At 35.6% G+C, this 24143-nt stretch overlaps 1 protein-coding gene across 2 annotated transcripts in view; it reads right to left on the bottom strand.

Moving 5' to 3' along the window:
* Positions 1-24143, bottom strand: part of GPATCH2 (G-patch domain containing 2) — a 202561-nt gene that overhangs the window by 50954 nt on the left and 127464 nt on the right. For both annotated transcript variants that reach the window (XM_054478228.1, XM_054478238.2), the window contains exons 7-8: positions 20141-20180; positions 13457-13527 (exon numbers count right to left, since the gene is read on the bottom strand). In XM_054478228.1, coding sequence (XP_054334203.1) covers positions 13457-13527; positions 20141-20180 — 111 coding nt within the window. The remainder of the gene's footprint in view (positions 1-13456; positions 13528-20140; positions 20181-24143) is intronic.

Here is a 24143-nt window from a genome sequence, read left to right as displayed (position 1 = left end):
TTCACTGCCCAGACACAGACAAACACCTGCAAGTATCAAGACCATCCAGGAAAACATGACCCTACCAAATGAACTAAATAAGGCACCAGGGGCAATCCTGGAGAAACAGACAGAATCCAAAATACCTATTTTGAGGAAACTCAAAGAAATTCAAGATAACACAAAGAAGGAATTCAAAATTCTATTAGACAAATTTAATAAAGAGATTGAAATAATGAAAAAGAATTAAGCAGAAATTCTGGAGTTTAAAAATGCAACCGGTATGCCGAAGAATGGATCAGAGTCTTTAAAAGCAGAATAGATCAAGCTGAAGAAAAATTAGTGAGTTGAAGACAGGCTAAAAATACACAGTCAGAAGAGACAAAAGACAAAAGAATAAAAAACAATGAAGCACACCTATAGGACCAAAAGGGCAAGTATGAGAGTAATTGGCCTGAAAAAGTGGGAAATGAAAGAGATAGGGGTAGAAAGTGTATTCAAAGGGTAACAGAGAATTTCTCAAACTTAGAGAAAGATATCAATATGTAAATCCAAGAAGGTTATAGAACACTAAACAGATTTAACCAAAACAAAACTACCTCAAAACATTTAATAATCAAACTCTCAAAGGTGAAGAATAAAATAAAAGAACCCTAAAAGCAGCAAGAGAAAAAGAAACAAGTAACATACAATGGAGCTCCAATACATGTGGCAGCGGACTTTTCAGTGGAAATCTTATAGGCCAGGAGAGAGTGGCATGATATATTTAAAGTGCTGAAGGAAAAAAACTGTTACTCTGGAATAGTTTATCTGGTCAAAATATCCTTCAAACATGAAGGAGAAATAAAGGCTTTCCCAGACAAACAAAACCTGAGGGATTTCATCAACACCAGACACATCCTACAAGAAATGCTAAGGGAGTTTTTCAATCTGAAAGAAAAGGACATTAATGAGCAATAAGAAGTCATCTAAAGGTACAAAATTCACTGGTAATAGTAAGTACACAGAAAAACACAGAATATTGTAACACTGTAATTATGATGTCTAAAATACTCAAGTAGAAAGACTAAATGATGAATGAATAAAAAATAACTGCAACAATTTTTCAAGACATAGTAGAAGAAGATATAAACAGAAATAACAGAAAGTTAAAAAGTGGAGGAATGAGGTTGAGGCATAGTTTTTAATTAGTTTTCTTTTTGCTTTATGCAAACAGTGTTGTTATAATCTTAAAATAATGTGTCATAAAATAGTGTTTGCAAGCCTCAGTGGTAACCTCTAATCAAAAAGCCTACAACAGATAACACAAAAAAGAAGCAAAAAACTAAATCATATTACCAGAGAAAATCACCTTCACTAAAAGGAAGACAAGAAAGAAAGAAAGAAGAGAAGACCACAGAACAACCAGAAAACAAATAAAAAATGGCTGGAGTAAGTCCTTACTTATCAATAATAACACAACGTAAATGGACTAAACTCTCCAGTCAATAGACAGAGAGTGGCTGAATGGATAAAAATTCAAGAGCCAACGATCTGTTGCCTACAAGAAATACACTTCACCTGTAAAGACACAGATTGAATGAAAATAAAGATATGGAAAAAGATACTCCATGCCAATGGAAACCAAAAAAGAGCAGGAATAGCTATATTTATATGAGACAAAATAGATTTCAAGACAAAAACTATACGAAGAGAAAAAGAAGATTACGTAATGATAAAGGGGTCAATTCAGTAAGAGGGTTTAACGATTTTAAATATATATATGCACCAACACTGGAGGACCCAGATATGTAAAGCAAATATTATTAAAGCTAAAGAGAGATATAGGCCCCAATACAATAACAGCTGGAGACTTTGGTCTGGGCAAAAATTTCTTGAGTAATACCCCATGAGCAAAGGCAACCAAAGCAAAAATGGACAAATGGGATCACATCAAATTAAGAAGCTTCTGTACAGCAAAGGGAACAATCAACAAAGTGAGGAGACAACTCACAGAATGGGAGAAAATATTTGCAAGCTACCCACCTGACAAAGATTAGTAATCAGAAAAATAGGGAGCTCGAACAACTCTACAGGAAAAACAAATCTAATAATCTGATTACAAAATGGGCAAAAGATTTGAATAGACATTTCTCAAAAGAAGACATACAAATGGCAAACAGGCATATGAAATGGTGCTCAACATCACTGATCATCGGAGAAGTGCAAATCAAAACCACAATGAAATATCAACTCACCCCAGTCGAAATGGCTTATATCCAAATGAGGTAATAACGAATTCTGGCAGGGATGTGGAGAAAAGGGAACCCTCTAATGCTGTTGGCAGGAAAGTAAATTAGTACAACCACTATGGATAACAATTTGGAGGTTCCTCAAAAAACTAAAAATAGAGCTACCGTATGATCCAGCAATCCCACTGCTGGGTATGTATCTAAAAGAATGGAAATCAGTGTATCAAAGAGATACCTGCACTCCCATGTTTGTTGCAGCACAGTTCACAATAGCCAAGATTTGGAGGCAACCTAAGTGTCCATTAACAGATGAATAAAGAAAATGTACATATACATAATGGAGTAGTATTCAGCCATTAAAAATAATGGTATTCTGTCATTTGCAACAATATGGACGGAACTGGAGTTGATTATGCTAAGTGAAATAAGCCAGGCACAGAAAGACAAACGTCAAAATCACAATGAGATATCATCATGTTCTCACTCATTTGTGGGATCTGAAAATCAAAACAATTGAACTCATGGAGATAGAGAGTAGAAGAATGATTACCAGAGACTGGGAAGGGGAGTGGGAGGGTAGCAGGGAGGTGGGGATAATTAATGGATACAAAACAAATAGAAAGAAAAAGACCTAGTATTTGATAGGACAACAGGTGACTATAGTCAATAATAATTTAATTACACATTTTAAAATAACAAGTCTAACTGGATTATTGGTAATACAAAGGACAAATGGTTGAGGGGATGGATTCCCCATTTTTCATAATGAGATTATTATGCATTGCATGCCTGTATCAAAACATCTGATGTACTCCATAAATACACATACCTACTATGTCCCCACAAAAATTAAAGTAAAACGAATTTTTAAAAAGTCAATAGGCAATATTAAACTGAAAACTTCAAGAAATAGCAATATAAATATGTAATACTAGAAATACAGAGGTCAACAGAAGATAGCTAAAACAGTTGAGAGTAGTTTCCTTTCAAGAGTGAAATTAGAGAATGGTAAAGAATAGGGCTGGGGCCCACTGTATTTTGTTATAAGTTTACAGAACAATTTAACATTCTAAACTATGTATAAAAATAATGTGATCGAAAAATTCAACTTAACAAGTGCCTAGGGCCAGGCGCAGTGGCTCATGCCTGTAACCCCAGCACTTTGGGAGGCTGAGGTAAGAAGATTCTTTGAGGCCAGGAGTTCAAGACCAGCCTGAGCACACAGTGAGACTCTATCTCTACAAAAAATAAAAAAATTAGTGAGGCGTGGTGGTGGATGCCTGTAGTCCCAGCTAATCAGAAGGCTGAGGCAGAAGGATTGCTTGTGCCCAGGAGTTTGAGACTACACTACGTATGATGAGCTATGACTGTACCACTGCACTTTAGCCTGAGAGACAAAGTGAGACCCTGCCTCAAAAAGCCCAAAAAACAAACACAAAGCAAAACAAAACCAAGTGCTTAGGAAACATACAAGAAAAATAGAAACAATAAAAATACAGTCATCATAACAGCTAACATCCACTTATTTGTTATTGTTTATTCCTTACAACAATGCTATGAGGTAGGTACTACCATTTTCTCTATTTTATAGATAAATAAACTGAGAGAGAGAGAGAGGGTCAGTATTTTGCTCAGGATCACCCAGTTAGTAAGTGATTAAACTGGAATTGGAAGTCAGGCACTTCAGTTCCAGGGCCTACGCACTTAATCAGTGTGCTCTACTCCTTAGATTTCATTTTAAATTTATTCTACAAATATTTTATGCAACAAACATTTATTGCCTAATAGTGCCAGGTACTGTTTTTGGTACTGGGGCTACATGAGTGAGTAAAACAAAGACCATGTATTCATGAAGCTTAAAAAGAGGAAAAATAGAGACAATAGGGAAGACACATAAAGCAGGGAGAGGGGACAGGGTATGATGGTACTGGTGGACGGTGGACCTTACACTAAGCAGAGACTTGAAGGAAATGAGGAGAAAGCCATATGGGTACTTGTAGACAGAGTGTTCTGGCAGAGGGAACAGCAGGTGCAAAGGCCCTGAGATGTGAGTGTGGATGGTGTGCTGGAGGAACCACTAAGAGGCCAGTGTGTCTGGAGCTCATGGTGAATAAGAGTTGAAGTGGGAGGAGATGAGGTCAGGGAGGAAGCCACAAGGGGTGAGTCACATCACATGTAGTCTTGTAGGCCAAAAAGAAAAGACTTCAGTTTTTACTTGGAATGAAAGAGAAAGCCACTAAAGATTTTATTTAAAAAAAAATAGTTTGAAGAGTTTTGACAGTTTCCCTACCATCCTGGTGCCTGACATACATAAACTTCAAATACTTAAAGTATACAATTTGATAAGTTTTAACACATTCATACACAAGTGAAACCATCACCATAATCAAGATAATGAACATATCTATCATCCCAAAAGTTTCTTTGTAGCCCTTTGTAGCCCTTTCCTCCCACATCCCCCGGTCCTCACCCCATGTCTGGGCAACAACTGATCTGCTTTCTTTCACTATGTATTAGTTTACATTTCCTAGAATTTTACATAAATGTGTTATGTGTATCAATTCTTCATTCCTTTTTATTGGTGACTGAGTTGCTTTCCACTGTATGGATATACCAACATTGTTTATCCATATACTCTCTATCGAAGTTTTAGTATATATTGGTTGTTTCCTTTTTGCTTTTACTATTATGAATAAAGATGCTATAAATATTTGTGTACCAATCTTGTTTTGTTTGTTTGTTTGAGACAGTCTCATTCTGTCTCTGTCGTCCAGGCTAGAGTGCAGTGGTACAATCTTGGCTCACTGCAACCTCTGCCTCCCAGGCTCAAGCAATCCTCCCACCTCAGCCTCCTGAGTAGATGGGACTATAGGCATGTGCCACCATGCCTGACTAATATTTTTACTTTTTGTAGACATGGCATCTCACTATGTTGCCCAGGATGGCCTTGAGCTTTAGAGCTCAAGCAGTCCTCCCACTTTGGCCTCCCAAAGTGTTGAGATTACAGGTATAAGCCATTGTGCCTAGACCCCCATTGCTTTTTTTGGAGACAGGGTCTTGCTCTATCACCCAGGCTGGAGTGCAGTGGTGTGGTGTGTACAAGTCTTTTAAGTATTCACGTGGAATGCATAGTAGGTCTACGTTCAACATTTTAGGAAACTTCAAAACTGGTTTCCAGAATGTAATATAGTACATTCATTTTGTTATTTTAGCTATTCTAATTTTTGTGAGTGATACCTCATTGTGGTTTTACTTTCCATTTTCCTAATGAGTAATGATGTTTAACATCTTTGCATATGCAATTTGCCATTTACATATCTTCTTTGGTGAGGTGTCTATTCAAACTTTTCCTTATTGTTTAATTGGATTGATTTCTTATTATTGAGTTTTCAGAGTTCTTTACATATTCTTGATATAAATGTTTTATAAGATATGTGATTGCAAATATTGTTTCCAAGTCTGTGGCTTTTCATTTTCTGAAGTGTCGTTTGAAGAACGTAAGTTTTAAATTTTCATAAATTCCAATTTATCAACTTATTCTTTCCTGGATTGTGTTCTGAAGTTTTATCAAAGAAATCTTTGCTGAAGCCAATGTATGTTGGTTACTTTTAACCAACATACCAAGTCAACTTGACTGGGTCACAAGGTGCCCAGACATTTGGTCAAATATTATTGTGTCTATGTCTGTGAGGGTGTTTCCAGATGAGATTAACATTTGAATTGGTAGACTGAGTAGATTTATCTCCTAAATGTGGGTGGGCCTCTTCTAATCAATTGTTTTTTAGAACACAAAAAGGATGAGTAAGAGGAACCTCCTCCTACCTGACTACTCAGGTTGAACATCAGTTTCCTGCTTTTGGATTAGAACTAAAAAATTGGTTTTCTTGGGTCTTGAGTCTGTTAACTATCAGACTAGAAGTTACATCACAGGTTTTCCTGGTTCTCAGGCCCTCAGACTCAGACTAGATCTACACCACTGGTTCTCCTGAGTCTCCAGCTTGTCAGCTGAAGATCTTGGGACTGCTCAGTCTCTACAATTGTGTGAGCCAATTCCTTCAAATAAATCTTTCTATATATAATTATTTATATATATACATAGGATGCATATATACACATGTGTGCATATATATGTATACACATACACATGCATATGCACACAGGTATATACATATATACACACATACACTTATATACACATGTGTATACACATATGAACATGTGTGTATATATGTGTGTATAGAGGTGATATATGTACATATGTATATAAATACATAGGAGGTATAGGTATATATAGGATGGATATATATCTATATCCCATATAGATACATATGTATATGTGTATATAGATATATATATTTATTTATATGAACTCAGTTTCTCTGAAGAACCCTACCTATAAATACACCAAAGTTGCAAAGATTTTCTCCTGTGTTTTCTTGAGGTTTTATATGTTTAGGTTTTACATTTAGGTCTGTTATCCATGTGGGTTAAGTTTTCTATGTGGTATATACACATAAATATATTTACTATAGAAATTGGCTCACGTGATTATGGAGGCTGAGAAGTCCCACAATCTGTGGTCTGCGAAATGGAGAAGTAGGAAAGTTGGTGGAGTAATTCAGCTGAGAGCTAGGGAGTAATGGGGTAAGACTTCATCTGAGTTTGTGGGCCCAAGAACCAGGAGTGCTGATGTCTGAGGGCAAGAGAATATGGATCTCCCAGTTCAAGAAGAGAAAATAAATTTGCCATTCCTCTGCCTTTATGTTTTATTCAGGTCCTTAATAGATTGGAAGATGCCCATCTGCATAACAGAGATCTTTACTCAGTCTACCGATTCAAATGCTAGTCTCTTCCAGAAACACCCTTACAGAAAAACCCAGAAATATTCATTGAGCAGCTATATGGGCATCTCTTAGCCCAGTCAAACTGACACATAAAATTAACCATTACATGGCATACGGTGTTAGGTGTGGGTTGAATATCTTTTTTTTTTTTTTTTTTTTGCAAATGACAGTATACTTGATCCAGTACTATTTGTTGAAAAGACTGTCAAACTTTCTCCACTGACTTTGTACGTTCGTGAAAATCAGTTAGTTGTCTGTGTACATGTGGCTGTATTTCTTGACCTCTATTTCTCTCTAATGATCTGTTTTTCTATCTTCATATAAATGTAGTCAGGCATCAATTAATGACAAGGATACAAACCTGATGGTGTAGCCTACTACACACCTAGGCTCTATGGTGTAGCCTATTGCTTCTAGGGTACAAATCTGTACAGTATGTTACTGTACTGAATCCTGTAGGCAATTGTAATACAGTGGTAAGTATTTGTGTATCTAAACATAACTAAACATGGGAAAGATACAGTAAAAATATGGTATTGTAATCTTCTGGGACCGCTGTCACACATGTGATCCGTCACTGACTGAAATGTCCTTATGTGGTGCATGAGTGTACCAGACTGTCTTAATTAATATAGCTTTATAATAAAGTCTTCAAATAACCTAATGTTAGCATTTCAACTTTATTCTTCTTGTTGAAAGTTGTTTGGGCTAAGTCCTTTGCATTTCCATATGAAATTTAGAATGAGCTTATCCATTTCCATAAAATTGCCTGCTGGGATTTTGATTTAGATAGTATTTAATCCATAGACAATTTGGAGAAAACCAATCTTAAGATATTGAGTCTTCTGACCCATGAACAAGGTGTATCTCTCCAGTTATGTAGATCTTAAGACCTAAATAAATATCTGGTTCTTAATTACATGTTCTTTTTCTTGCTTCATATTGTTAATATCTTCCTATATTTATTTTGATTAATATGTATCATGCTAATTATAATTTTGTTGACTCTCTTGTGCTAACATTTCTGCTTCTATTGGAATCTGTAATCCAATCAATTGTTTTTCTTTTGAAAAGGCTGTTCTTGTCAAATGTCTTTTTTCTTTTTGTTTTGTTTTTTGAGACAAAAACTATTGCCCACACTGGAGTGCACTAGCATGATCATGACTCACTGCAGCCTTGACTGCCCAGTTAGTTTTTAAATGTTTTATAGAGACAGAGTCTCACTATGTTGCACTGGCTGGTCTTGAACTCCTGAGCTCAAGTGATCCTCCCGCCTTGGCCTTCCAAAATGCTGGGATTACAGGTGTGAGCTACTGTGCTTGGCCTCTTCAAACGTCTTGTCTTAGACTATGAGTTCATCTTCCTCTGAGAACATTGGCTAGTCTGTCAGGCAGTGGCATGGGGAAAGCAACTGGGGTTGTGAGCCTTAGAGTAGAGAGGCCCTGGCACCAGAAAACCACAGTCATCACACCCCACCCCATGAAATAACCCCTTTGGTTTAAGAGAATACCTTTTCCCTCTTCTCATTCCCAGAGAGGAGCAGAACTAATTCTTCAGCACTGGGTTTTAGAGGGGCTGCAGCAAGGACATGATAATCTTTCACCTAGTTCCATCACTCCTCAAAAACAGCACTGTGAACTACTGAGTTTATTTCAGAAGACACTTAGACCAGAGGTCTGAGTCTTTGTGTGGGGCAGGCAGCAGTTCTCCCAAGGCAATGGCCAATGATAAAACAGTACAGAACTGTATTTCATATTTTATTCTCCCTGTATTTCATATTTTATTTTCCCTTAGCCAAGCTGGATTGCCTCCTGTCTCAAGTCAAAGCCACCCTGCTTTACATACACAAGTTTAAGATAGCACCTATAATACCAAGGGCTTCTTGAAGTTTCCTATGTATTTTCTCTTTCTAAATTTCTGCTGGGTTGATCTTTAAGGAGGTGGCAGTAATCCTGTACTTCAGAAACTTGATTGTAACAGGAGCTGGGACCGAATTTCTAATATAAATAAACATTTAAGGCAGTATAATTTCCTCCAATTACCATCTAATTGTAATCTACATGTCTTGATATTAATATAGTTGCTTCTGACACATGAGTTGCTTGGAAGAGTACTTTTTTTTTTTTTTTTCGAGTCGGAGTTTCACTCTTGTTGCCCAGGCTGGAGTGCAATGGCCCAATCTTGGCTCACTGCAACCTCTGCCTTCTGGGTTCAGGCGATTCTCCTGGCTCAGCTTCCCAAGTAGCTGGGACTACAGGCAGGGGCCACCAAGCCCGGCTAATTTTTGTATTTTTAGTAGAAACAGGGTTTCACCATTTTGGCCTGGCTGATCTCGAACTCCTGACCTCAGGTGTCCGCCCTCCTGGGCCTCCCAAAGTGCTGGGATTACAGGCATGAGCCACTGCACCCGGCCAGAAGTGTACTTTTTAACTATAACCTTTTTTTTTTTGGAGACGGAGTCTTGCTCTGTCACCCAGGCTATAGTGCAGTGGCGTGATCTCAGCTCACTGCAACCTCCGACTCCTAGGTTCAAGTGATTCTCCTGCCTCAGCCTCCTGAGTAGTTGGGATTACAGGCGTGCACCACCACGCCTGGCTAATTTTGTATTTTTAGTAGAGACGGGGTTTCACCATGTTGGACAGGCTGGTCTCGAACTCCTGACCTCATGATCCACCCGCCTTGGCTTCCCAAAGTGTTGGGATTACAGGCATGAGCCACTGCACCCAGCCTTTAACTGTAACCTTTAAAAAAAAAAAAAAAATTGGTACTCATTTCTAACTGAATCACATTCCAGTAAAGGAATATATTTTTTATGATCCATATTCACTAAAATTTGTTGATACTAGCTTTATGGCCTGGTAAGTGATTGATTTTGTAAGTGTTAAATGTGTCTTTGAGAAGAATGTGTTTTTTCTACCAGTTTGGATGCAAGCTTTTATATAATATTACTAATTTCAGCTTGCTAATTTTGTGTTACAGAAATTTTCCATTTATAAATTTTCTGGGTGGCTTAAGCTATCAATAATAGCAGTGTTATGATAGTGGGTTAGTGAGTTTCTCCATGTACTCCTATTGCTCTTTGCTTTATACATTTTGAGGTTATTTGAGTGCCTATACACTGAATCTTTTATCCTAAAATAATGACTTTTAAAAACTTGGTAAAGTTTTTCTTCCTAAATCACTTTGGTATGAGAGCTTTCTTTGTAATGCATCTGGCATATATCCTGTTCCTTCTTTAGTTTTCCACCTTTCCCTGTCATTATATTTCAGGTGTGTCTTTTATAAAGAACACATACTGGATATTTCCAGTAAGTCCAACCTAGTTAGTTCTGCTTTTAACTGACATGTTTAATCATAAATTATTTTATTTTAATTTTTAAAAAACTATTTTTTTTTTTTTTGGAGACAGGGTCTCACTGTGTTGCCCAGGCTGAAGTGCAGTGGCATGATCATGGCTCACTGTAAGGTCCAACTCCTGGGCTCAAGTAGTCCTCCTGCCTCAGCCTGCTGTGTAGCTGGGACTACAGACATGCACCACCATAGACTATTTAAAAAAATTCTTTTTGTTTGTAGAGACAGAGTCTTGCATGTTGCCCATGCTGGTCTCAAATTCCTTGTCTCAAGTAATCTCAAAGTGCTGTGGCTTAACAGGTGTGGGCCTCTTTGACCAGCCAACCATAAATATTTCCTGTGATTACTGATCTATGTGTGTGTGTATGTGTGTGTGTGTGTGTGTTTATGTGTGTGATTCCATTGTCTAATTTTATGCTTTCTATGTATCTTATTTTCTCAATGCTTTTTCTTTTCTCTTCACTTTTTTTTTTTTTTTGGTAGAGATGGAGGGTCTCACTATTTTGCCCAGGTTGGTCTCGAGCTCCTGGCCTCAAGCAATCCTCCTGTTTCAGCCTTCCAAAGTGCTGGAATTAACTATATGTGTGAGCCACCATGCCCCTCACTTTTTAAAAAATGGATTATTTGAGGGGGGCAATATTTTAATTACATTTCCCCCTTCCACTGGTTTGGCAATTATATACTCCGTTTCTATTGACTTAATAGTTATTTAGATATTTTACCAATGAATACTTAATGTAGTCTTATCAAGTATCAAATGCTTAACTGACTAATGAGGTAGACATCTTAAACAATTCAAGGATCTTACATTGGACTTTAACTATAATCACCAACCCTGCAAACTTAACATGCTATTGCTGTTCATTATTTTATTTTATGTTATTTATTTATTTTTTGTTTGTTTTGTCCATTATTTTAGATTGCCTTTAAGTCTTACAAATTGTCGGGGCACAGTGGCTCATGCCCGTAATCCTAGCACTTTAGGAGGCCAAGGCAACCAGATCACCTGAGGTCAGGAGTTTGAGACCAGCCTGGCCAACATAGTGAAACCCTGTCTCTATTACAAATACAAAATTAGCCGTGTGTGGCGGCACATGCCTGTAATCCCAGCTACTTGGGAGGCTGGGGCAGGAGAATTGCTTGAACCCGAGAGGCGGAGGTTGCAGTGAGTGGAGATCGCACCATTGCGCTCAAGCCTGGGCAACAAGAGAGAAACTCCATCTCAAATAAAAAAAAATTGAGAAACTCCATCTCAAATTAAAAAACATTTTTTTTAAAAAGTCCTACAAATTACATTATTACAATTATCACTTTATAGAAGCAATGATTATTTATATAAACATTTTAATCAGTATATTGGCTCGTTATTCATTCTTGCATCTCAGAACTTCCTTCGGACTTTTATGAAATATACCCTTTAAAACTTCTTTGCAAAGGTCTGTAAACATTCCCCGTTTTTGAAAATCTTTAAGTTATTTTATTTCATCTTTGTACATGAAAGATGGGTTTCCAGGTACATAGTACTAGGTTGACAATTTATTTTCATGCAGCACAATGAGGATGACTGCACTGTCTTCTGGCCTCACCGATGCTACTGAGAAATCTGATATATCATTGTCATTCCTTGGTAGATAATTTGCCTTTTCTCTTGATTCTTTTAACACTTGTCTTTGCTTCTGGTCTACTATGGTATATTATTAGGTGTGGATTTCGTTTTATCTATTGTGCATGTTATTCACTGTGCTTTTTGTATCTGTATCTATGGGTTTATAACTTTTACCAGGTTTGGGAATTCTTAGTGACCATCTCATCAAATTTCATGTTTTTTTCAGCTATTCTATTCTTTTCATCAAGGACTATGATTGATTGTATCACAGATCTTCTATGTCACTTAAGTACTCCTTCAGTTTTCCATCTCCTTGAATTTTTATACTCTATTCTGGCCCATTCTTCAGATGTATCTTTCATTTCACTAATTATCTCTTGAACAATCACATTTCTCATTTCTAAAAATTATATACATTTTTCACGTCTTATTGATTCATTTTTATAGTGATTTGTTGCTTGCTCATTTTATTTCTATAAACATCTCATCCATAGTTATTTTATAATCTATATCTTATAATTTTAGGATCTGGCAGTCTTAGGAGAAAATCTCTTAGTCATTTATGTTGACTACCACTGATGGTGAATTATCTCATTTTATGTTTGGTGATTTTTGGTTGTCTAAATTAGGTATGCTAGGTAGGATTTGCATTTGCTTCTGCAGATACCCAGTGGGATCTCAGTTGGCATTAGTCTGCATCACATGGCACTTTGAGGCTGTATTTTGGTTACTTGGGAATGTTAAAGTCAGTGGATAGCACACTGGCACTGGGAAGCCATGGGATGCAACGGTGGCTGCTGAGGTCAGTTGTCTCTTCTTAAGAATAAAATAAATGTAAATATCAGGGCAGTTTTTCTAATCAACATTCTGACAAGAAGCGTAGCCATTTTCACCTAAACAAAAATTAAGTCTTCAGAAACACCATTTGCACAATTTGAAAATATATTGTCTAAAAAACAAACTGGGGGAAATTCCTTGTATTATGGAAAAAACTAACATTGGAAAAAATGAACAAGATTCTAAAAGCACTCTTTAAAAGAGACTACTTTCTTCCCAGTCTTCACTCATTTATATGTTATTAGAATACACATACTTCTCTCTCATAAGGTCTAAATGCCACTTAAGTTTAGGGAAAGAGATTAAGCCTATTTTTAAGATTAAAAATGAATTATTAGTGTAAATGCTGATCTAAAATTCAATAGTGAAGGGAGATAAATATTTTATTTTAAAAATTAATTCTTTATTTTTTACAAGTTTAAAAAATATAAATAAAATATCTTTTTATTCATTACTAGTAATCCTAAAATAGATTCCAATAAACAATACATAAAATATTTTAAGCTGACTTTTTAGAACCAAAGGCAACCTAACAACAATTCATTACATTCTTATAGGCATAGAAAAAAAGAAAATGAATGAATAAAAAGTGATTTTGAATTGCTTACCTGCTGGCTGTTTTCACAGAACAATTTTTCTTGTGTCCTCTTTCAGCTCGATTATCTCTCAGAAGCTGATGCTACACAAAGTGTTAAGACAAAGTCATAGAAATAAAAATATTTTCATTATATTATTTTGCAAGTAGGAAAATAAAATATTCTCATTCAAAGGGACACTACTCATTTATTTGCATGGCTTTTTTTTTTTTTTTTTTTTTTTACTGGTTTCTCTTAAAGCAAAAACTGTAAGTACTACTTTTTCTGGAGTTCAATAGTTCAGGGAGACAAGTTTTTCTTTTTAAAATTCATTCTTTATTGTCACTGTTGCAAAATTATCAGTGAAAGTTAGCAATCGAGTTCTTCCTGGACAGCTAAACTGCCCTCTTAGTCAGTTAAGATGTAGCCTGGGGATGGAAGCCTAGAACTCAGTTCTTTTTCTGGTTCACTGCAGTAGCCCTGGTTGAAGTAATGCAACCTTTCTTGTCAACGGCCTTCACTGTTGCATTCAGCTGTGAATTTTTTAAGGCTTTGTTACCTATGCTGACATAAAGAGCTAATATTATTTTCTCTGTACCTACTGGCCTAACATGGTAAAGAAACACGCTTAAAACATTCTTCTTCAAAGAAATTATTGGCTTGGAAATACATAATTAGAAAAAAACGTATTTGATTGCCTCCTCAAAATGCCTTACCATCCACTTCCCTTCACACTTGCTTTACCCTAACTAATTGGAAAGAAAAAACCAAATAGTCAATATTCTTCACTATGTGCTCACTCAAACTCTAGCTTATCTTATTTATGCAGAAAATATGATTATATGCAAGACCGGGCTAAAACGAAGTTGTACAGAATATTAGCAATTAACCCCAACAAAAATAAAAGTCTTGTAAGTAATAATGCAGGATAGAGCTGGGTTCTAATCCCAGCTGGGCCAGTAACTAAAAAGTCACTAGGTTCCAATAATAGCTTTACCATTTACAACCTGTGTAACTTTAGGCAAAGTACTTAACTTCTCTAAGCCTTGGTCTCCACCTGTAAAATGGAAATAACACTAATATCTACCTGTAAAGCTATTGTGAGTATTAAGTAATATAAACCATTTAAAATATTTAGCACTATAAAACTGGAACATAGGAAATGATGAGAAAGAATATGGCTTAAATGCTATGATTATAATTATGATGATAATTAATGGGACTGGCTCTCGGTAGGTATTATCTGACCAGTATCAATAATTTCTAATGATGAATAACTGCTTTGAACTGTCCAATTACATCACTTAGAATCAATTATTAGTTTACTTAGCTGTACTTGAGAAGGAATAGACCTTAATTAGATAATCAAGAATATGGTTAGGCTCATTCTTTCAGGAATGTCTGAACTAAATAAGTATTCTTAAATTTTCTCTTAAATATCTACTTCTTTCCATCCCCATTGCCACCATCCTAGTCCAGATCACCATTTTCTCTGTCCTGGAAAAGTCTCCCAAATGATCTCCCTGCCTCCAGGCCTGCTCCCTTCTAATCTACTCTCCACACTGCAGACATTATGAGCTTTCTAAAATTAATCTAATTATATGACTCTATGGAGATCAAACTCAAAATCTTGTACAAGGCTTTCATGACCCTTCATAATTTGATTACATCTCTAAATTCATAATTTATTATGCTTCCTCCTACCCCAACCTAACCTTCTTTCTCCTAAATTATATATCCTAGCCATATTGAACTTCTTAGTTTGGGGTATGTACCATGCTGTTGCTCATCTCTGGCCCTTTGCTTGGGTTATGCAATTTGCCTACATCTTCAGGGTTCATGCACTGTGTCTGGAGCATTTTAGTGCTCAACAAATATTTGCTGAATGAATGGATGAATGAAATAAAGGAACAGGAAGTGAGATCTGGTATCTGATATGTAGCTGAAGCCATATCTCATTATTACTACTTATAGAAAAGAGCGACCAGTTATCTTAAATCCATTAATCTGAAAGTGTTTCAATTTAGAAACACTTCGTACCATGAACACTAAATTGTTTCTGAAAATAAAGAAAATTAATTACTTTGGCATTTCTAAGTCTAGTGCCTTTTAAAATATATATATACAAACCAACATTTGTGACACAGATAGCTAGAAGTAAGATGATGAAATCTCTACCTCTACCTTAAATTAATAATAATAGTTAATAGTTAATTATGTTTTCTAATTCTAAGATAAAAGACAGATACTTGAACACTATTCCTGAGGCGTGTGTTACAGCAGTTCAAAAAAAGAACTCAAAATCCCAAACACAATGTTATGGAAAAAAAAATAAAAAATTTATGGTTGAGTTTTGAAAAATGCAATTTTAAGGACCAAAATAAACATTAGGTTGTATCTACTAGGTGTGGATAGTTCTCAGAGAGGCCACCAATCTGGATGAACTTAAATGAGATAGCACCCTCTCTGAACGTTGATGTTATAGCTCCTTTTATTAGATTTATATGATAATGTGTTTTCTTCCTCAAATGTATAGTTTTGATGGACTTTGTACATAAAAACAAGTCAAACAATGGCATTACTTAATGCAATGCATCTATATGTATAAAACCCATCACAAACTTATCTCACCTTATCAATACAATTATACATCTGGGGACACCACTGCAACTTTAAAAGGAAGCTCAGATAAAACTACAGAGATCTCTGGGTCATGAATCACAAGTTAATATGTGAGCTTAGATCTTTTATGGGGCAAAGATGAAAAAATTAATCTAAGGTGTTACTTGAACAACATATATTTGCATTTAGAAGGCTCCTGGCCAGGTGCAGTGGCTCACGCCTGTAATCCCAGCACTTTGGGAGGCCATGGCGGGTGGATCACCTGAAGTCGGGAGTTCGAAACCAGCCCGGCCAACATGGCGAAACCTTGTCTCTACTAAAAATAGAAAAATTAGCTGGGCATGGTGGCAGGCGCCTGTAATTAATCCCAGCTACTCAGGGAGGCTGAGGCATGAGAATCGTTTGAACTCGGGAGACGGAGGTTGCAGTGAGCCGAGATTGCGCCACTGCACTCCAGCCTGGGCGAAAAAGCGAGACTCTGTCTCAAAAAAAAAAAGAAGACTCCCAACATATTTTTTTAAAAGGTCAGATTATGAATTCAAAACAAACAAGAATCCTTGATCCCTGCTCTAATAAGCAAGAGCAGCTCAAAAGACTGAAAATTTTTTCATTTTTCTTCTTGATACATATTTTTTTTTTTCTGTTCCCTCGGACTCCTATCAGTGTCACAAGTGAGGTTGCTTTTCTGGATTCTGACTCAATAATGTCAACTCTGATCAAAAACAGAACTTCTGAATATGGTGCGAAGTGCTTCTTACCTTCCAACTTTCAGATTGCTGGACTTAGGCCAAACGAAGATACAATCCCCTTATTAGTGACCTGCAGATGTATATTAAAAAATAACTCATATAAGAATTACATTAAAATCTATAAGTAAAAAACCTAGGTACACAATTGGAAAAACTGCTGAATTAAACCAGGAAGAAAAGTATACCTTGTGGATAATGGTTTTTACATTTAAAGAAAAGGAACTAAGAGTTTCTGTGGCTATTCATGACATTTTTCAAGATTATTAAAAGTCTCAAATCCCAAGAGGAAAGGCAAAGAGCAGAATTCTCATTCCCCACCAATCCTCTCTTTACTACCTGATTATACATAAGGCACTCAAGCTCAAGAGTGCTTCTATTGGCAGCCACTGTTCAGGTAATTCCCCAAATGTCTGCAAAATAATTTCAAGTCTCTTCACACTCAACAGTGTCCTCAAAATTAAAAGGGGAACTAAGTAAAAACTAAACTATGATCTGACTCACTAAGACACTTCTTGTAAACTCAGTCAAAATGTCTCAAGGAAGCAAAGCTTCAGAATTAAAGAAGACGAAACAAAAAATGATGCTTCCTATAGTGGCCTTTCCCTCTTTCCTTCCACCCCTGAACTAACTTTGACATTTCTCTTTTGTGGCCTTCACAGTGCTTTCTCTATGGTTTTCTGAAACATTTATCAACATAGTATAATTACCGCTTACCTGCTCCAGACTATAACCACCTCAGGGGAAAAACTATGTTGTTTTTTACAAATATCTCTTTTAATAAAAATAGAGAGTACTCAATAGATAGTGGCTGGTGAGTAAGTTATTTAACAAATGTATAGTAAAGGCACGATCACTATGTATGGTAAATTGAAATGGGACTTAGCACTGAAGAATAGCAAGAAAGAAGAATCATTAAGATGGAGAAAGGAGTGAGAGATGGGATTTAAAAAGTAGGGTTAATATTATTGTTTCTTTGTGTTAAGTTGGTATGAGAAAAACATAAGGTAATCATGCATGCTAATTAGTCATTCGTTCAACAATAAATTAAAAGATTTTATACTCCATGGTCTTGCATTTCATCACTTGCACCTAACTTTAAACAACAGTTTAGTTTGCTATACAGTTAGGTCTGAGTTGAACTAAGAAATTATCCCTTATGTAAGTAGAATGTATCGTACATATACATACATGTACAATTCATTGTCATTATTCAGATTCCATATACCTACTTGCTAACATTTATTTGTAACACAAAAACCAATACTTCCCCTGCTTTTGCAGTCATTTGCAGACATGTGTAGGCAGAGTGGTAAAAATCTGAGTAGCCTCTAACATGTTTCCAGTTGATCTCCAGCCAGGTGACACGGCCTTGTTTCAAGCTCTCATAGTATAAACAACTGTATTTCTTGTAGTTGTTTTATGAGTGTTTTGGTTTTTTTGTTTGTTTGTTTGTTTTGCATAATTGTGCTTCTGTTGGTGACTTCACTATTTAAAATGGCCCCAAGCATAGTGCTAAAGTGCTGTCTAGTGTTCCTAAGTGCAAGAAGACAGTGATGGGTCTTAAAGAGAAAATATGTGCTTTAGATAAACTTCATTCAGGCATGAGTTATAATGCTGTTGGCCCTGAGTTTGATGTTAATGAATCAACAACAGACATTAAATAAGGTGTCTTTAAACAGAAACACACACAAAACAAGGTTATGTATTGATCAGTTGATGAAGATGTGACCTGGGGCTCAAAGAAACCAAACCCTGTATTTCCCCTACAAGCAATGGTTCAGTATTCATTGATTCAGTGTTTGAGTTGACTACATAGAACATAACTACCATATGTAACAAGAATTAACTGGATTAATTAATTAATAATCTACCTAGTAAGGATACAGATCTGAAATGGCACATCAAAGTTTAAGTAAAAAGCTGGTTCAAAAATTGGTCAAAAAGATTCAAAAAGATAAAAAAAATTGGTCAATTTCTTCCTTATAAGGTATTAGCTATTAAAGGTAATTTTTAATTCCAGAATAAAGCTTGGCTGGAAGCAACCAGGTATACCATAGTCTAAAACCTAGATTTATAACATTGCTTTAGTACTTCTCAAGTTCTAAAGGGTAGAAAATGAGCTTTATAAAATTATATTTTCAGATGAAATATGTCCTGATGCAACTTAATACTAAAAGCAGAATATTATTGTAAGCATTGTACATAGAGGGATATGAACCATTTAGGAAAGCAGAAAGTCTAATTTTTGTATTGTAAATAATAAGAGGAACACATCGTAGATGTAGCTTAGCTTAGTTAATTCTGAATTCATAGAAATAGTGGCACATAGTCCATTATTAATGTGAGAAGTATCTTTAAAGAGGTAACTCACTCTCATGCAAAAAAGCAAGTCAAAAAATCATGAAAATGAAAGGTATTTCTATTAAGCTTATGTGTGTTAAAAAATAAAGAAGCGTTCAAAATGAAGTGCGTAGCACCTTCCTTTTATTAGTAGAAGGAACTATGGTATATGCAACAGCTGTGAACCTGCTGCTCAACCCAAGAAATCAAACATTATAGAGTAATGTTACCAATTACCGTTAAAGCACAAAGTCCTCTTTACTACCTATATTTCTCTGCCTACCCCTCAGAAGAAATGATTCCTGAAGATTTGAGGTTGACCACTCCCCTTTATTTTAAAAATAACTTTTATCATTCACAATAAAAGATAAAAACTTTGCAAGGATGCAAACTCTAAAATGTATACGCTTTAAAACATCACAAGTTTAAGCATGCTTCCGAGAAAGAACTAATATAATCAAGGAATAACTGATGATTTTATATGTAAAAATAACTGTAATGAATGTCAACTTCTCACTAAGTCAACTAATCATTGTGCTGCCATGTATACCAGTAAGAAATTTAAAAAAATTCATGTAGAAATATAATGTAAAAGTATAAGAAACTCTTCCTACCTTCTAAACTTCAGATACAAATATTCTCTTCCTGGCTGAACTCAGATTTAATACAAATTAATTTTTAAGCACAGGTAGTGTTTTGATACCTTAACTTTGTGAAAAATAAAGATCAATAGTGAGGTCCTACAAATGAGTGAGTTTCAGAGTCTTTCCATGGAGGTCACAAGTATGACTGAAGACAGTGGCAGTAAAGGAAAGAAAACTCTCATGCTGATTAAGGATCATGCATTTATTTGGTCAGTGTATTAACCGTTGACATAGTTAACACCTTTTAAAATGAGCGGGGATTTGTATTTTTTCTCATAAAGCTGATCTACTCTCTTGAAGGGAGACAGTTAGATATTTGAAAGAGGCTAAGTAACTTTCTTTTGGATTACAATGGTCCTTACCTGGTCATGCTCTGTCCTAGCCCCAGGGCTAAACCAATGGCTGCAGAGGAAAGAAAAAGGCAGTTAGAGGGAACCTAACTAAAAGCACATGCTCTCACATGATCAAGCCGCATGTGCTTTAAGAAATTTGTCACCAGCAACAGAGCCTTAAATATGCTTTATTTTAATGGATATTTCATGTAATTCTAGACTTAGACCAATTTTGACAGAAATGTAAAAGTGCTCATAACCTGGTAATTTTCAATTTAATAAGCAAACTGTGTTAGAATTACATTTCCATTTAATTATGTTAACATAAACTGCTGGGACTGTATTCATTTTATGAATCAATTCTGGTTATAAAATCTACAAATGCTATCCTTTACCACAACTTAATTATAGCATCATTACAACAAATTATGACCCTTTGATTGTTGGAGTTATAAAAAAAAGTTTAAAATACAACAATATTACATTATCTAGCTATGCCCCCAGGAGCAATACACAAAGCCCTTGATATGAATCCTGCAGCATCAGCTGAGGTACCTTGGACCTATTCCCTCCACAGTTATAACAACCTAGATTCTGGCTGAGAATAAGTTCAACAACATTAAAAATATAGAAGTCACTGCATCATCAAAGCCTTGCCTTCTCACATAGCCTAGCCCAGCCCATTTTGCTTCAGCTGCCCCTGGGACTCTTAATACTGATGTATCTGGCAATACCTTTTCCACGGGAGTTGTTATCATTAGCTATGCGCCCAGTCCTCTGGAATTATTCTGTATAAAAAAACTAACTATAAACATCAAGGACTAGGAAATTGAGAGAGGTATTATGGCAAATCAATCACTAAAGACCCACAATCACAGGGAATGATACTAACATTACTATTAATGCTACTTATGATTTCAACAACCATAATACCAAGTACCTCTATATACTAAGCACGTGACATGTTTTATTTCCCATCTTCATAAAATCCTTACAAGGTTAGGCTGATGTTCCAAATACAGAAATGAGGGCTCAAAATGTTAGCTTACTTGCATAAGGTGTGTTTTCACCACACCACGCTGCAGAAGGGCAAGGGGCTAGAAAGGGTTTACATCTCCTGGGACGCTCTAAGACTTCTTTGCATTCTCTAGCCTCTGTGGTATTAAAATCAGGAACAAACAGCCTCTACATTAATAGGCCTTGTTTAGGCATTAATATATTATTTCTCAAGCTCATAGATAGTGATAGTGATGCTCCCAGGCAGGTCAAATTCCACCAGTGATGGGGGAATGGACATTTATTGGTATTAGTAAATAACACCTGGATTAATTACCAAATTAATTAATCTTTCATTGTAGTTCCTCTGACAGCTTGACTAAGATATTTCCCTTCTGTTTTGGATTGTGCCTTTTTTTTTTTTTTATTTAAAGACAAACATTTTTCTTAAATCAAATGCATACACACAGTTTAAAAGAAAAAAACTAAAAGGATTAAAAACAGCAATTTCTTGTTCCATTTATCCTGACTCCTAAGCTCTGTTGAGAGACACCACTGTCAACTCTTTTAGTCCTTTCATTTTGTATTTAATGCTATATTTCTAAAGAATATGGTTATACCAATAGCTTGTGATTCATTGATTTTAGATGTGAAGTACTGACTTTCTATTATCATAGACTTAGCTCTTTTTTAACTCCCAACCCTCTATTTCCAATTATAGCATCTTTTTCATTAATCAGTTGTGAATACAGACATATTATAACTACATGAATACTTTCTGCTGCTAAGCTTTTCTTTTTGTTTCTCCTAAAGTTGATATTTGTCTTGTTTTTGCTATTTTTTCTATGTACCTGCTAGCCTTCTTAATTTTTCTAAGTACCTGCCAGCCTATCTTTATTACATTCTTATTCTTATCACTATTAGTTTTCAAATATTAAAAAATATCTGAAAATATGCCCATCCCTTACTCCTCCCTCCTCTTCAGCCTCCAGTGATCTCCTCCCAAAGCCCTCTGTCTACTTGGTCTTATCTGAGCTGTTGTTCTCCAGATCTGTCCTGGAACTTCCTTGGCTCTCATTGGGTGTTCACGTCATTTCTCTCCTTTGCTGCATCTCTTGTTTCCTTATCCCGCAGCTTCTCAGTTCATTTCCACTTTTTGCCGAAGAACTCACTCAAATAGTGAGAATGGTTGAGAAGTGTATTGTTTGAGTTGATTTTTTCCCGCTTGTTTGTCTGTTTTCTTCTTCATATTCTTAAGTTTTCAACAGGCCAATAAAAAATGCTTATTTTTGTTGTTTTGAATGTGATCTGGATTTTTTTCCTCTGGATGCTGTTAGAAGATTTTAATTTCTCTAGTAGTGAGCATTTTTCATTTACTGTGTTGGGTGAGACCTTGCAATCTGGAGATCTGGGTCCTTCAGTATGAGAAAATTTGTTTTTGTTTTTTTTCTCTCTCTGGAATGCCTAATAATTAAATGTCAGAACTTCTGAGCTGATCTGTTAGTTGTTCTTACTTTTTTCCTCCTAAAATTTGTCTTTTTGTTTGCCTGCTAAATGATTTATCAATCTTTACAAGAAATATTTATTTTGAGATAATTGTAGGTTTACGTGCAGTTGGTAGAGATCCTGTGCACCTTTATCCCATTTCCCAAAATGATAATATTTTGCAAACTATAGTGTAACATCACAACTAAGATACTGACACTGATACAGACTAGATACAGAACAATTTATTACTACAATGATCCTTCATGTTGTCCTTTTATAGCCATACCCATTTCACCCCAACCCTCAATCTCCTATATTTAATCCCTGTTAACCCACTAACCCATTCTCTATTTTTATAACTTTGTCATTAAAATAATGTAACACAAATGGTATGATACAGGATGTAACCTTTTTAGATTGGCTTTTAAACTCAGCATAATTCTCTGAAAAGTCAGCAAAGTTGTTGCATGTATCAATAGTTTATTCCTTTTTATTCTGAGTAGTATTCCATTGTATGGGTGAACATTGTTTAACCATTCACCTATCGGAAGACTTCTGAGTTCTATCCAATTTTGGGCTATTATGAATAAAGCTGCTGTTAACCTTAGTGTAGAGGTTTTTCTATGAACAGTGTTTTTACTTCGGTGGGATCAATGACCACGAGTGCAATTGCTGGTTAGTATTGTAGTTACAGGTTTAGTTTCATGAAAACTGACAACATTTTCCAGAATGGCTACACGATTTTATAATCTCATCAGCAATGTATGAGTAATCCAGTTTTTCCACATCCTCATTGGCATTCGATGCTGTCACTATGTTTTACTTCAGCCAATCTGATAGATATGTAGTGATATCTCATTGTGGTCCTAATTTGCATTTCTCTAATAGATAATGACACTAAACATCTTTTTGTGTGCTTATTCGCTATTTGCGTATCCTCCTTGGTAAAATGGATGTTCATGTTTTTTGTCCATTTTCTAACTAGATTGTTTTGCTTTTTAACTGTTTTATAACTATTACATTTTGAAAGGTCTTTATATATTCTAGATACTAGTCTTTTGCTAGATATGTGGTTTGCAAATATTTTCTCTCAGTGTGTAGCTTCTTTTCATTCTTTTAAAGTAAATTTTCCAGAACACTAGTTTCAAATATTGTTGAAAAGACTATTCTTCCTCCACTGAACTGCTTTTGCACCTTTCTTAAAAATCCATTGACTATACTTGTGTGTGTGCAGGGGGAGCTATTTTGGGGGGTCTCTATTCTGTTACATTGATTTATGTGTCTATCCCTCTACCAATACCACACAGTCCTGAATACTGTAACTATACAGTAAGTCCTGAAATCTGGTAGGATGATTCCTACAACTTTATTCTTTTTTAAAAAATTGTTTTTGCGATTCAAGTTCCTTTGCTTTTCCATATACATTTTAAAATAATCTTTGCTATATCTACAAAAATCTTGCTGGGATTTTGATAAGAATTGCATTAAACGTAACCATCAATTTGAGGAGAACTGACATCCTTACTATGTTGAATCTTCCAACCTATGA

This window comes from Pongo pygmaeus, chromosome 1 (genome assembly GCF_028885625.2).
Source record: "Pongo pygmaeus isolate AG05252 chromosome 1, NHGRI_mPonPyg2-v2.0_pri, whole genome shotgun sequence".
NCBI classification, from domain to species: Eukaryota; Metazoa; Chordata; class Mammalia; order Primates; family Hominidae; genus Pongo; species Pongo pygmaeus.
Note: the sequence above shows the minus strand (reverse complement) of the source record. Positions and strands in the feature narration are given on the sequence as shown.